This window comes from Panthera tigris, chromosome C1 (genome assembly GCF_018350195.1).
Source record: "Panthera tigris isolate Pti1 chromosome C1, P.tigris_Pti1_mat1.1, whole genome shotgun sequence".
NCBI lineage: Eukaryota > Metazoa > Chordata > Mammalia > Carnivora > Felidae > Panthera > Panthera tigris.
Window position 1 is genome coordinate 140,718,923 of NC_056667.1, and position 15,774 is coordinate 140,734,696.

Genomic DNA, 15,774 nt, shown 5'->3' on the forward strand with positions numbered 1-15,774 from the left:
AGATGGTCATTTATTGTAGTATAAAACAAGCATATGCACTAAGGAACATGCTGAATTGAAAATCTTTCACGTAGTGGTATTGGGGTAATTTGGAACCAAAAGTAGCTAAGTTTTCAAGTAATCTTAATTATTCTTTTGTAGTTTGCCATTTTATTTTATTTTTTTAATTTATTTGAGAGAACAAGAGAGGGGCAGAAAGAGGAAGAAAGAGTCCCAAGCAGGCTCTGTGCTCACAGCGTGGAGCCTGATTGGGGGGGGGGGGTTCAAACCCACAAACCATGAGATCCTGAGCTGAAACTGAGAGTCTGACTCTCAACCCACTGAGCCACCCAGGCTCCCCTGTAGTTTGCCATTTTAATGCAAACCTTGGAGGTGAAGTTTACAGAGGGAGAAATCAGGATAGGGAATAAGGATTCCTTAAAGTTATTACCATCTTTCTTTCTGAAGGTATAAAGTTTCTGCCCATTCTTTTTTATATGTGGAAATGTTCCCAATCTAAAGTAGAAGTTGTTCATTTTAGAGCAGAGGTATAGGATTTATAACATCTTGCCAAAATTTGTCTTATATGTTCAAGGCTATTAATGATGCCTATACAGTTTTTTCAGTTGCACATAATTAAATCTGTTTGTTTTCTCTGATAAAGTTTTGTGTTTTGGGAAGAAGTTTGATACCAACATTGGTTCACTGATCCTAATCTCTGGATATGCATTTAATTTTTTGACAATGTAGAGTATGTTTTGCTCTATTTCTATATTTGAGATTTTAAAGGATATAAACTGTTTTACATAATTAAAGCTGCTTGTTTTTCAGACACAGATATTGAAGAACTGCTTTTAAAATTGAATGATAGTGTTAAGAGCTCAGACAAAAATGTACGTACTAGGGCACTTTGGGTGATATCCAAGCAGACGTTTTCCACTGAAATCATTGGCAAAGTAGTGAGTATGGTTTTTATATAAGTTTTCGTAACTACGCACTACTTAAAAAATTCAGGTTTACTTGATTTGTATTTATTTGGTTCTGTCTTTTAGGTATCCACTATAATTGATTCATTAGAAATAGTATTTAATAGAGGAGAGCTGCATTCTGCTGTTGTTGATTATGAAGCATTAAATGTCATCATAAGGTATGAGTTTGCTGCTTTGGAAGAATAATTGCAGTACATTTAGAATTCACTTCAAAGAGTGGACTTTGGGAACTTGAGTTAGACATTTTTTTTTTTTTTTTTTTTTTTTTTTTTTTTTGAGTTAGACATTTAAAGAACGAAAATGTCTTCTAAAAGTCTCAAGGAGAAAAGATAACAGGAAAAAGAAGGAATTAGATGAGTTTAAATTAGTAGGTTTCCTTGTTTATTTTTACTGAGTCATAAAAATAAAGTCTTGGTTGGGGTGCCTGGCTGGTTCATTTGGTAACGTATGCGACTCTTGATCTTGGGGTCATGTGTTTGAGCCCCATGTTGGGGAGAGAGTGTACATAAAAATAAAGAAAAAGTCTTGGTTGTGCTGATGCTGGTAACAGAGTTCTGATTTTAAAAATTATTTCCATTAAAGCTTTTGCAAGAATTTAAAGAATAATAGGCTTTCAAGTAGACTTAGGGGATATGTCAGAAGGCAATAACAGTGACTAGCAGCAAATGGGAGAACAGGAAAATCCCCTAACTTCCTATCCATCCCTGTGCTTTAAAGGACATACTAACAGCACAAAGACTTTCTTGCTGTGATTTGTCTTATGTCGTTTTTCCATTCTTTAAAGTTTTCTTTAATTGAGCTATTTGCCTTAACTCTACTTAGTGTTCTGATGCCCTGAGTGATGCTCACATGTTACCATTCTCTGGCTATCTTCTAAAAGAATGTTAAATTCAATTGTATAAAAACATTGATACTAGGGATGCCTGGGTGGCTCAGTTAAGTGTCCGGCTCTTGATTTTTGGCTCAGGTCACGATCTCACAGTTTTTGAGATTGAGCCTCGAGTTGGGCTCTGCACTGACGGTGCGGCACCTGCTTGGGATTCTCTCTCCCTCTTTCTCTCTGCCCCTCACCCGCTTGCGTGTGTGTGCTCTCTCTCCGAATAAATAACCATTAAAAAAAAGTAATATGGAAATCTACAAATTAGCAAGTAAAAGTTCGATCTGTGTGTGTGTATGCGTATATGTACATATTCTGAAACAAATGGACCGTACTAGGTATATTTCTTTGTGCTACTTATTTTCCTAGTAGTTTAGACATAAAAGGTGAGGTCAAGCTAATTTATTCGTTGACTTTTTTATTATAGGCTAATTGAACAAGCCCCAGTTCAAATGGGAGAAGAGTCAATTAGGTGGGCAAAACTGGTCATACCTTTAGTGGTTCATTCTGCCCAAAAGGTACATTTGAGAGGAGCAACTGCTTTAGAGATGGGAATGCCGTTGTTGCTTCAAAAACAACAAGAAATAGCATCTATCACAGAGCAGCTTATGACTACTGTAAGTATTACTTTAAGGATTTTTTTGGATACTGAATTGTAAATTTCTGGCCCAAGCTTAGAGCTCATAGTGGTATCATTTCATTATGATATAGGAAGTTCCTCTTCGAATAAAACATAAGTAATTGCTTAAGGTAGTGTAGGCACACTGCTCCTAGATTAAGGAAGGAGTGTCTATTCAGTGTTTGTAGGATCTAGGCATTTTACTTCATCACCAATGAATAGTGATTGAAAGGGATTGCATTTCTTTTTTTTTTAATGTTTATTTATTTTTGAGAGCAAGAGAGACAGAGCATGAGCAGGGGAGGGGCAGAGAGAGAGAGAGATACATACAGAATCAGAAGCAGGCTCCAGGCTGTCAGTACCGAGCCCTACGCGGGGCTTGAACTCCCAAAATGTGAGGTCATGACCTGAGCCGAAGTTGGGACACTCAACCAACTGAGCCACCGAGGCGCCCCGAAAGGGATTGCATTTCTGGAAAAGGGAGAACATTAATTTGAGTGCTATTTGGATTGTTTTACACAATCTCAGTAGGTATAAATTTAAAGCACATAAGTGCATATAATATATTGTTTACTAATAACTTTTCCTAATAAGCTTTTCTATCTTTATTTCTTGTAACAAATATTTATTTAGCATCTGTATATGCCAGGCATTGTTTTAGACACTGAATATAGCAAAGAACAAAAGGAACTTGTGGAGCTTATTGTCTAGTGGGAGAGGCAGTAAAGAATACAGTATATTCAGTGAAGAACATGATGGAAAACAGACTAGATGAAGAGTGCCATTGTAGAGGAAGGGTGTGGCAGTCAGGGAAGGAAAAAGAATAGGATATTTGAGCAGTGATTTGAAAGTGGTACAAGAATTAGCTACTTGGATAATATGGAGTCAGTTAATTCCAGGCAGGAGAAGCTGAGAGCAAAGGGCCCTGTTCTGATGGTTGTGTGTTAGTCGGTGTTCAGTGAACACTGGCAAGGGCAATATGATAGAGTGAATGAGGGTGAGAGGATAGGAGATGATGTCAGAGGAACAGAGGGCCAAATCACATAGGACCTTGGGGGATATTGTAAGGAATTTTTCACTTTCTTTTATTGAAAACTGTATTTGAAGGTTTTGAGTATTGAGTGTTATATGTACTGACTTGGGCTTTAAAGGGATTGCTGTGCCTGTGTTGAGAATAGACTCTAGAGGAGTTGAGTAGAAGAAGGGAAGGTACTTCAGAGGTAACTTCAGTAATCCAGGTGTAGTGAGGGAGCCTTCCAGATTTTTAAACCTGGGATTTTGTTTATTTTTTAAAATTCGAGAGGCCTTATGGTAATGTTTGGAGACTACTAAAGTAGCTCCAATGTCTTTGCAAGTTTTTTTATTTTGATAAATTTATTTTCCAAGAGTATATATAAAATTCTTCATAAATTTGAACTTAAATGTTCTCAGGTGTCTGCTACCCATGAAGCTGTTAATGTATTTTTAAGTTAAAATGTTATCATTTGAACTCTTATGGTATACATGCTGGTTTTCTGGGAAACGTATATTGGTAGAAGAAAATTAAGCTCAACTGATAGATGGAGGAATGGCCAGATTTGTGATAAGACAGTTATAGTAAGATGTTAATGGTGTGTATTTATATTTGGAAATTCAATGTAAAACTTTCAGCTTTGCTATATACTTGGAAATTTTCTAATAAAATATTGGGAAAAGCTATTCAACTAAGATAGTCTGATACTGCATATTTTGTTTTCCCGAGAGTCTTTTGGTAAATATTTTTGCATTTGTTTGCAGAAATTACTTTCAGAACTCCAAAAGCTATTTATGAGTAAGAATGAGACTTATGTGTTAAAATTGTGGCCTTTGTTTGTCAAACTTCTTGGGAAGGTAAGTCCACAGATCATGAATATTTCATAGTTTATACATGAGTTTCTTTCGTCTCTTAACTTTATATAGTGGAGCTGATCCTATAGATGTAAATTCAGCTGCTTAATAAAATTTGTTTGCAAACCCACTGTAAATACTTTTGCTTTTCCAGTCAATTGCAAATCTGCAAAATGGCAAAAGAGATCCACCCCAGCGTGCAGGTTCCCAGCTGAGGTAGAGCAACGTTATGCTCTGCCTTTTTATTTGAGCTCTCAGTATTCATTTGTAAACAGGTGTCCTTTTCATAATCCGCTTGGTGACATATTTTCCACGTTTTGTACTTTTTCTTGGTGAATTTAGTTTTAAATGACCCTCAGGCTTAGTGCCAAAGTGTTGTCCATGATTCTTAAGCACAGGAAGATTATGTGATGTGCCCTGGGGAGAAATTATATGTATTATTTTTTAAAATTTTCTTTAATGTTTGTATTTATTTTTGAGAGAGAGAGAGAGAGAGAGAGAGAGAGCGAGCGCACGCATGAGCGGGGAAGGGACAGACAGAGAGGGAGACGCAGAATGTGAAGCAGGCTCCAGGCTCTGAGCTGTCAGCACAAAGCCCAACGCGGGGCTTGAACCCACCGGCCACAAGATCATGACCTGAGATGAAGTTGGACGCTTAACCAACAGAGCCACCCAGGCGCCTCAGAAATTACACGTATTAGATAAGCTCTGTTCAGGCATGAGTTACAGTGCTGTTGGCTGTGAGTTCATTGTTTGTGAATCAACAATACATACGGTATCTTTAAACAGAAATAAATATAATATTGATGTCGATTGGTTGACAGAAAAGGTTCTCATAGGAACCTAACCTGCATCTTCCCTAGGAGCAAGGGCTCAGTACTTGCTAACACAGTGTTTGCAGTGGACTTTATAGAACTTAATTTTGATGAATAATGAGGATCAACCACATGTTCTGTCTTCTTTAAGCCAGGTTTTTTTTTTTTTTAAGTTTTTTTTTTTTTTTTTTTAACGTTTATTTATTTTTGAGACAGAGAGACAGAGCATGAACGGGGGAGGGTCAGAGAGAGGGAGACACAGAATCTGAAACAGGCTCCAGGCTCTGAGCTGTCAGCACAGAGCCCGGCGCGGGGCTCGAACTCACGGACCGTGAGATCATGACCTGAGCCGAAGTCGGCCGCTTAACCGACTGAGCCACCCAGGCGCCCCGCCAGGTTTTTTTTTAAGGAGAGGGGAGGTGTTTTTCTTTGCTGTGATAAATGAACCTATTTATCGTAACTGTCCTACGTACATTTCATTGTCATTAAACATATACATAAGTTTTGTAAACGTCACTATTATCTATACCCAAAACTTTATATTCTCCAACAATTTTATATATGTTAAGCAAGAACTTCTTTGGTCTCCTAGCCCCAGCCTCTGGTAACTGCTGTTCTACTTGCTGTCTATGGATTTGCTAATTCTAGGCATCCCACATAAATGGAATCATGCACTATTTGTCTTTCTATTTATGGTTTATGCTAGACATCATTTTTTCAAGTTTTATTCATGTTGTAGGAATTAACTAAATTTCATTCTTACAACTGAATATTTCATGGTGTATAACTCTGTTTACTCATTTGTTGACAGATATTTGAGTTGTTTCTACTTTTCAGCTATTGTGAATAATTGCTGTGAACTTTGGTGTACAAATATCTTTTGTATTCTCTACTTTTTGTTCTCTTGGATATATGTGTAAGAGTGGAATTGCTGGTTCCAAACTGTTTTCCACAGTGGCTGCACTATTTTACATTCCTACCAGTAATACACCAGGGCTCCAATTTTCCCACATCCTTGCCAAACTTGTTTTTTTGTTTTTGTTTTTGTTTTTGTTTTTTGATATGATAGCCATTCCAGAACATTTTGTTTTATAAAACTGGGCCATTTTCATGTTTTTGACAATACAGTAAATAGTTCTCTCGGTGATTGCAAACATACAAGAAATAATCATAGTAATGGTGGGTTTTCCTGATTGGTGTGCAGTCTTCAGTAATTGTAAAGAGTTACTTGTATGTAACTGCTGTCAAGCCAGTAAGACCGCATCTCTGCATCCATCATTTTCAGGATTGCTAGTAACTTGGGCATATTTCTCCAGAATAACCTTACGTGTTTGTTGTGTCACAGGACCCAGCTTGCTTACATCTTTGTCCATGACAATACCTTTGGTAGTAATACCCAAAGTTGTATATAGTGGGGATAAAGGGTTTTTCTTTATACCATATGATGAGGTAAAAGGTGACTTTCAGGCTGAGCTGTATTATGTCGGCCTTCTTGAAACATAAGTCTATTGGCCTAATGAATTTTTCACATTTAGGTGATTTTTGTATAAAGCCATTTCCAGTGGAGCAGACTAGTTACAGCAACCAACCTCTTCTTTCCCTTTCCTGTTTGAATAACTTAGAATTTCTTTCTTCCTGGGCATTAACCTTGGGCAGAGGGCCTTCCCATTTTCCTGCTTCCCCTTTCTGGTTTTAATCATATTTGAAAGTACTTTAGCTCAGGGCTGTCCCACTGTGTCCAGTAGATAGCAGGTACTATTCCCTGTGAATCTTTTAGTCACTCTTAAGTTTGGTGTTTCCCTTTAATACGTTTTCTTAATCGTAGTTTTTATTTGTATTTTTTTTTTTAGCATGGTGCTGTTTATGGTAGTGCTTAGCTTTCACACCAGTTTGAACATTCTAGAGCTTTCCTTTTGGTTTTTCTCATGGTAATCCAAGTGATATCCATAGTAGTTATAGTGTAACTCAATAAGTTGTTTTGTGGCTGGTGGGTTTTTGTTTTTATAGAGAGCAAGAGCACCGGGGAGTTGTTGGGGGAAAGGGAGAGAGAGAGAGAGAGAGAGAGAAAGAGAGAGAGAGAGAGAGAGAGAGAGAGAATCTTCAGCACCCTCTATGCCCAGCACAGAGCCCGATGTGGGGCTTGATCCTAGAGCCCCACCGTGAGATCATGCATGGCCTGATCTGAAATCCAGACTTGAATGTTTAACCGACTGAGCCACTCAGGCAGCCCTGCCCACTTTTTATTTGGGTGGTTCATTTTTGTTGTTGAGTTGTAGGAGGAGTTCTTTATTTTGGATGTTAACCCTTATATGTATGGGATTTTCAAATATTTTTCAAATATTTTTTTCAAATATCTTTTCAGTTGATAATATCCTTTGGTGCACAGGAGTTTTTAGTTTTTAAGTTTATTTTGAGAGAGAGAGAAAGTGAATGAGCAAGGAGAAAGGCAGAGAGAGTGAGAGAGGGTATCCCAAGATGTGGGGCTTGAACTCACGAACTGTGAGATCATGCATGACAGGCTAAATCCAAGAGTTGAATGCTAAACCGACTGAGCCACCCAGGTGCCCAGGAGTTTTTAGTTTTGAAGTCCCATAAAAATTAGATTTTCTTTAATTGCCTGTGCTTTTGGTGTCATAGACATGAAATTGTTGCCAATTCCAGTGCCATGAATCTTTTTCCCTGTGCATTTTTGTAGGATTTTTATAGTTCTCATAACTTTTTATAGTTGATTCCTTTTGAGTTTATTTTTGTATTGTGTTGAATCTGTAGATTGCCCTGTGTAATAATTGACATTTTAATGGTATTAAAAAATCTTTCTATACATGAACATGGGATGGTTTTCCATTTATTTAGGTCTTTTTAAATGTTTTTCGGCAATACTTGATAGGTTTTAGTGTACGAGTCTTTCACCTCCTTGGTTAGATTTATTTCTAAGTTTTAATTCTTTTAGATGCTATTGTAAATGGAAATACCTGATTTCCTTTTCAGATTGTTCATTGCTGTTGTGTAGAAACACAGCTGATTTTTGTGTGTTGATCTTGTATACTGAATTTATTAGCTCTACTAGCTTTTACTTATGGATTCTCTAAGCAAGTTATTTTTTGTTATTTATATTCTGTTCAGTTTGGATGTGATTTACAGCTGGTTGAGATTGTGGTTTCATTTTTAACATATTTTTCCTTGTTATTCATAATTTACTTGTCATCTGTCCATTTTTCCCTTAACGTTTTGTCTTTTTGAGTATATTTTAAAAAACTATTAGTTTCAGGGTTCAACATTTCTTACTTTTTTTAATTACTGATTTTCTTACGGATACCATTATGTTGGTAAAATTTGAGATTTTTCTTAAACCTTCCTCATTTTCTCTAATGTCTTAGAAATGTTCTGTGTTATGCATTATGTACTTTATGGAGCCTTATATTTTGTGATCTTGAGTTTTGAGTGTACGTATAAAAATCAGTACATTTTAAACTTAAGTTTTTAAGACTTTACATAGCTAACACTGAATGAATTAGGTTAATAATAGTGCCTGTATATTGTTTTAGTCAGGTAAATAACTTTCTAATGATTTTTCATTTTTAGACCTTGCATCGAAGTGGGAGTTTCATTAATTCTCTATTACAGCTGGAAGAACTAGGATTTCGTAGTGGAGCACCCATGATTAAAAAAATAGCATTTATTGCCTGGAAGAGTTTAATAGATAATTTTGCTTTGAATCCAGGTAAGTAAGTCTTATTTAAAATTTTTTATTTTTCTATGGGTTTCACTCAAGCAAGATGAAAAGAACAAAGCTTTTCTGATCTTTTGGGCTTTATATTGAAATAACCTGTTAAATATTTTTTTTTTATTTTAAGAGAATAAACTTGTAGCTAAAAATAGAATTTAAAAGGATAGGCATTTTTGAAATTTACAGCTAAAAAATTATGATTGCTATGGAACAAAAGTATCAGTGACTGATGAACTTTTTCAGGACCTTTGGAACAGTACCTAATAGTGGGTCATTGCTACTAATGTGTAGAATTGACTCCTTTTGATTTACTTTGTCTTCCTGTTGCCTAGCGGAGGTGTTTGATATATAGTTGACCCTTGAACAGTGTGAGAGTTAGGGGCACCAACACCCCACCACAGTTGAAAGCCTGTATATGACTTTTGACTCCCCCCACATTTAACTACAAGTAGCCCACTGTTGACCAGAAGCCTTACCAATAACATAAATAGTTGATTAACCTGTATTTTGTTTATGTATTGTAAACTCTGGTCTTAGGATAAAGTAAGCTAGAAAAAAGAAACGTTAAGATCATTAAGAGGAAATATCTTTACAGTACTATACTGTAAAAAAAAAATCTGTATAAGTGGACCAATGCAATTCAAACCTATATTGTTGATGGGTCAACTGTAAATTTGAGAAAGTATGTAGCCCAAAAGTAGATCAGTGTGAGTACCCACTTACCTTAGATACAAACAATATTGGATGTTTATAAGATCTGCTAAGTAATGTTGATTTCATGTTATATTTTTCTCTGGTGAAGATCATTAATCCCTTTTTCCTTAGTGTGTTTTATAAAGTGATTATTTTTATTACCTATAATTTCATTGAAAATGTTGGTAAAAGTACATTGCCAGGCACAAATTGTAAATGTTACCTTTTTGTTTATGAACCGGTAATGCAAGTTAACGTTCTGGACTAAACCTATTGGACTTGTGTAAAAGTTGAGTGTTAAAGCATAAAATAGACATAATTTAAAGAAGGTAAATAAAACGCTATCTCATTTGAAATAAGTCCAGAGTTAAAAAGTCTGGCCCTGGTATTATGGATCCAAGAAGTCTTAAGGAATCAGCTGCCTGCCTTTCTCTTCTGTTATCCTCAGTATGCCTTAATTATAGACTACAGGAAAGGGAGAAGGCAGAAGAGCAAAAATGAATTTCTTCCCAGCTGAGCCATCTATCTCTAGAGCTTTCCAGAAATTCTACATACACTTCCCTTTAAATCTCATTGGGTAGAATGGCTAAATGGGAGACTGAGTAAAGGAATAAAATATTGGGTATCCATCACTGTCCTGAGTGAAAGAGGTAACTAAAAATATGGTAACTGTCAATTTCTGCTGTAGGGATATTATTGTAGCACTCTTCTCATAAGTACAGTAGGAGTTCAAAAAGGATTAGAGTATTTGTTTGCACAGTGGTTTGACTTTATTTTCTTTATAGAAATGTTAATTGTGCAACCTAAATGGCAAAGTAACTGTCAGAAATATTAATGCCATTTCATCAAATAACACAGCTGGACAGATGTTTCAAAATCCCTATTAAGTCTTTTTGATAACTTACTTGAGCACAGAGGTCTTTTTATGTATCCCCAGTTGTTACACTCACATGGAATATTAGGCTGGATGGTTTGTTGTGGAGGACTATCCCATGTGTTGAAAGAAGTTTAGCAGTATCCCTGGGTGCATTCTAGATGCCAACAGCATTCTCTGTACCTCCTCCCTCTCCGGTCTAACAGCCAGAGATGCCATATATGTTGCCAAATGTCTCTTGGGAAAATTGTCCCTGGTGCACACACAGTATCTAATAAACATTATTTATTCTATTTATTTATTTATGGCCATCTTAAGTACAATCTAGTTGTATTGGAGTTTGTCAAAGTGAAAATTTGAGGTGTAACAAGAACAGTTGGTGGTTTAAAAAATTTTTTTATAAAGTATTTTTTATTTTTAAGAGAGAAAGCACAAGCAGGGGAGGGGCAGAGAGAGAGAGGGAGACACAGAATCTGAAGCAGGATCCAGGCTCTGAGCTGTCAGCATATAGAGCCTGAGGCGGGGCTCAAAGTCAAGAAACATTAGATCATGACCTGAGCCGGAGTGGGACGCTTAACTGACTGAGCCACCAGGTGCCTCCCAAAATAATTTTTTTTAATGTTTATTTTTGAGAGAGAGAGAGGGAACGTGTGAGCTCCAGGCTCTGAGCTGTCAGCACAGAACCCGACACGGGGCTCGAGCACATGAACTGTGAGACTATGGCCTGAGCCAAAGTTGGACGCTTAACCGACTGAGCCACCCAGATGCCCCTAAAAAAAAATTATTTTTAATCTATTCTCTTGCGATGATAAAAGGAGACTTACATACTTAGTTTTAAAATTTAGTTTTTAGCAAAACCACAAAATTTATCTTAACTTCTTACATGTTTTTGCCCATGTGCTTATTTTCTTTTAAGAAATATTATGCAGTGCGAAAAGACTGAAGTTGTTAATGCAGCCTTTGAGTTCCATCCATGTGAGAACAGAAACTCTAGCACTAACAAAACTAGAAGTCTGGTGGTATTTACTAATGAGACTTGGACCTCATCTTCCTGCTAATTTTGAACAGGTAATATAAGTTTTGGCTCTAATGATTGGAATTTTTTAACGTGTTCTTAAATTCTTAACAGTCTATTCTTTCAGTATTACATTTGCTGTGTTAGCAGATCACAATATATAAAAAATCTTTTCTTCCTAACACAGAATTTTTTATTTCCCTCAAAAGATTCTCCAGTTGTGTGAAATGGAGCCTCTGAAGCTTTCTCAACCAGCAAACACTCAAATATCTAAAGTCATTCTGAAAGATTTTTGAAAGGAAATTCTGTAACATTTAGAACGTAATTGAGAATAAAATCAACATTACTGAAATAGAAATCAAGTGCTACACTTGGTTGATAAAAGTTGGATCAGTTCTTATTTTTTTGTAACTTTCTAGGCTACAAAATGGTAACAAATTCTCTATCTAATCTGAGGACCATAGGCTTTGGCCCTCTTCCTCCTTGCTGGTCAGGTCATGCTGGCAGCCGCTATGGTGGACCCACTGGGGCCCAGCAGCAGCTTCTCCACCCCCCTGCTGGCACCATCTTGCCAACTGCCCTTGCTGGCATTTAGACATAAAGTTTATTTAATCTTACTTATACTTCCTTTATTTTTGCAATGAATCCCATCTTTGGTTTCTGAATATTTGTACAATAAGTAAAAAAAAGGATAGCTCTGATAATTTCTTTTATCTTTTTCATTTCTTTATCTGGGTTTTTGGAGTACATTTTACTTTTAAATCTGTAGTCTTAGTCTTTTTGTCTATATACACAATTGCACAGCAGTGAGTATAGTATATTCTTGGGGTTTTGTAATATACTGGAATTTTTAGAAAGTTTGTAAAATTTTAATTAATGTATTAAAGATTTTAAACTTAATAGCATGAGTTAATTAGAATTGGGCATTAATGGTAATATGTAACTTGAGATCATAATTTTTCCAAATTCTACCATTATGAGGTCCTAGTGGGCTTATCTTACCCAGTTGTCCCACACATTCATTGGTTGAAGTTATGCATTGGCTAGATTTGATTGGTACTGGAACGATCTTAGAAAATGAGCTTGAGGTTGTCTTAGTTTATATTTTCTTAGGGTGAATTTTTTAAAAGCTTAAAATGAGTCTCTACCAATAGCATTAAAACTCAGGCATTATTTACAGATATAATTTCCCATTTGGAATTTAGTAATGAAACTTACAGGTATTACACATGGCAAATATAGTTGTAATAAAAATGTTTACTTTTCCAATTTTAGTATTTAGGCAGTGCATCCAAACAGCCAGTAGGATTCAACATATCAAAAGAATTTAGATTGCTTCTTAAATTTAACTGTATTATGCAAGACTTTAAAAAAATTATGGATAATTAGGTAGTTTAGAGATAGTTTCCCTTTCTTTTTGTTTTTAACCCCAATAGGTGTGCGTGCCTCTGATTCAGAGTACAATAAGCATCGATTCTAATGCTTTGCCTCAAGGCAGTTCATCTCGTGTAGCTACTTCTCCCGGTTTAAATCCCATGACTCCTATACACAAAGGTAAGGTAGACATACTTGGTTCTTCTTCTGTTTTTAAAAAGGACTTGAAATGAAACCTTTGCTAAGTGTTATTCATATAAAGTGAAGCACTTTGTAATTTTGGCTCCCTTATCACAAAATCCATTCTATACTCTTGTTTTCCTTATGTGTTACTGTTGTACTTGCATTGTTGTAGTTGAAGATCTACGTTTTTCTACTGTATCTGTGAGATATATTACAAATGACTGTTGAGTTTGTTTCAGAACCAGAACCTTAGAGTTATTAAAAACAACAGATCTTAACAGATGTTTTTTAAAAAGTGGCTTAGCATATATAGTATTGAAAGAAAATGATTTGCTGTATATTATTTTGTTATAGTCAGATTTTTATATTTAAGTGTTAGAAATGTGTGCATATTAATATTTCATAGTATAATTATCTTCATTTAAGTGGTATCTGACAGAGGCACCTGGGTGGCTCAGTCAGTTAAGCGTCTAACTTCGGCTCAGGTTATGATCTTGTGGTTTGTGAGTTCAGGCCCCAAGTTGGGCTCTGACGCTCAGCCTGGAGCCTGCTTCAGATTCTGTGTGTCTCCCTCTCTCTCTGCCCCTCCCCACTCATGCTCTCTTTCTCAAAAAATAAGTAATAAAACATTAGAATTGGTAAGTGACAGTAATCTTGTTCTTAACCTACTAATTAGGAACTCTTAACAGGTTTTAAACAAGAACTCAACTTTTATTTGAGAAACAAAGTATTTACTTTTAAAAATACATTTCACTGAAATGAAGTAAACAAAATATGTTCATTTGGTTAGCTAATTTAGCTTATGTAACTTACCTTTTTTTTTTCTTTTTTCTTTCTTTTTTTTGTTTTTTTAAAGGTGCTTCCCCATATGGAACTCCTGTAACTCCTCGGATGAACTTAAGTTCAAATTTTGGTGGAATGGCCACAATCCCCTCTATTCAACTTTTGGGACTTGAAATGCTGCTTCATTTTTTGTTGGGTCCAGAAGTCTTGAGTTTTGCTAAGCAAAACAAACTTGTACTGAGCTTAGGTATTTACTTTTTAAAAACTGTTCAGATCATAGTACATTGGGGTGAGAAGACATGCTTTTTTCCCCCACAGTCCAAATATTCTGTAATTCTGTGTGATATAAGCATAAATCTTTTTAATAGAAAACACATGTCGAACCACCTAAAATTTTATATCGATACATTTATTTCATAAAGCTTTGGATCGGCATAATTGTCTTTTTTTTCTTTTTTAGAGCCACTCGAACATCCATTAATCAGCAGCTCTTCTTTTTTTTCCAAACATGCAAGTACGCTTATCACTGCTGTTCATGATAGCTTTGTTGCGGTTGGAAAAGATGCTTCTGGTAAATACTTAAGAGAAGATTTTTTTGTTTGTTTAAACCTGTGTTTAAAAAAGTAGAATAGGAAATATTTACATATTGCCATCTTTTGCCCAGATTATGCTGCAGGACCTTTACATATAAATCATTTAATCCTTAGAATAACCTTTGTTTTTTAGATGAGGAAATTGCGTTGTACATAGAAGTAAATAACTTGTGCAAAGTCACATAGTAAGTGGTGGAGCTGTGATTCAGACCTGGGCTCTGTGGCTCCAGCTTCCACACTCAAAACTCCTATGTTTCATAGCCTGTCAGATATTGTGAAGAAATTTCAAAAATGAAATCGTTAGCTATTTAACTGGCTGGTTTTCAGGTGTCCTTTTGAATCTTTATTTTTTTCCTTCTGTCAGCAGCAAAAGGTGTTCAATAAAGAAAATACAGGTACTAGAAAGGAGAAAATAATTATCCTTAAGTTCCATGACCCAGTGTTAATGTGTTACAGTTTGAAAAAACATTTCTTTAAACAGTGTTGTGATAGTGTTTCATAAACTGATTACAAGGCTGAATATTATAAGAATTCTATTTTAGACTAAGAATTGCTCAACTTCTTTAGCATAAGGGTAAAAGGGTGAGCTTTTATAGTACTGTCTGCTTCATTTCTAAAGTTTGTTTTGTTTTGTTTGGCAGAGGCAGTTGTCAATGCTATTTGGAAGGAACTAATTAGCTTGATGAAATCAATCATTGAATCAGGTAACTACTGTAATACTGATCAAATAATTTTTATAGAACTCAGTGAATTGTTTGGCTTTTATAAATAAAATTATTTTAGAGTCAATTTTTGAAGCATATAGCTTCCAGACTGTAATTTTCTTTTAAACGAGGCAATTTATTGATTTATTTTAAAAATTAACCTTTCTTAGCAAGTATATGTTTTTATTCCTAAAAATACTGTATTTTCACCCCTAAAAATACTTGCATGTTTAGAACCACATTCTTCCTTTTCCTTTTTGATAGGTAACAAAAAAGAGAGACCAGGTTCTGAAGTTTTGACCCTCTTACTAAAATCGTTAGAAAGCATAGTAAAGTCAGAAGTATTTCCTGTATCAAAAACATTGGTAAGTAAGATAATTCATGCTGGAATTTAAAAATCATATTCTGAAATTGAATTTTTTATTGGAAAAAATACTACTTACACAGACCATGTTTTGAGAAGACATTTTGTATCAAGTATTTATCAGCAATTTAGCCCTGTAATAAATGTTATTCCATTGACTTCAGAGTTGTCTGAAACCCCAGTAAAGTAAATGACTATACCGGCAATACAGAAATATTCCATTTTCATAAGAATGAGCCATACAGAGAAAATTGGGGTTAAGAACATGAACTGTGAACTGAACTAAACATTAATTTTATAAGATTGCCTAGCTCCACTA

The 15,774-nt window shown here is 35.5% G+C and overlaps 1 protein-coding gene across 6 annotated transcripts in view; it reads left to right on the forward strand.

Annotated features, from left to right (window-relative positions):
* Positions 1–15,774, forward strand: part of RIF1 (replication timing regulatory factor 1) — a 69,408-nt gene that overhangs the window by 4,601 nt on the left and 49,033 nt on the right. For 4 of the 6 annotated variants that reach the window (XM_042994433.1, XM_007078532.3, XM_042994435.1 and 1 more), the window contains exons 5-15: positions 811–938; positions 1,032–1,126; positions 2,273–2,462; positions 4,241–4,333; positions 8,728–8,866; positions 11,356–11,507; positions 12,891–13,008; positions 13,868–14,041; positions 14,255–14,365; positions 15,029–15,091; positions 15,356–15,456. In XM_042994433.1, coding sequence (XP_042850367.1) covers positions 811–938; positions 1,032–1,126; positions 2,273–2,462; positions 4,241–4,333; positions 8,728–8,866; positions 11,356–11,507; positions 12,891–13,008; positions 13,868–14,041; positions 14,255–14,365; positions 15,029–15,091; positions 15,356–15,456 — 1,364 coding nt within the window. Of the gene's footprint in view, positions 1–810; positions 939–1,031; positions 1,127–2,272; positions 2,463–4,240; positions 4,334–4,952; positions 5,106–8,727; positions 8,867–11,355; positions 11,508–12,890; positions 13,009–13,867; positions 14,042–14,254; positions 14,366–15,028; positions 15,092–15,355; positions 15,457–15,774 lie in introns of those variants that run through there. The other 2 variants (XM_042994436.1, XM_042994437.1) reach the window with 2 other exon arrangements.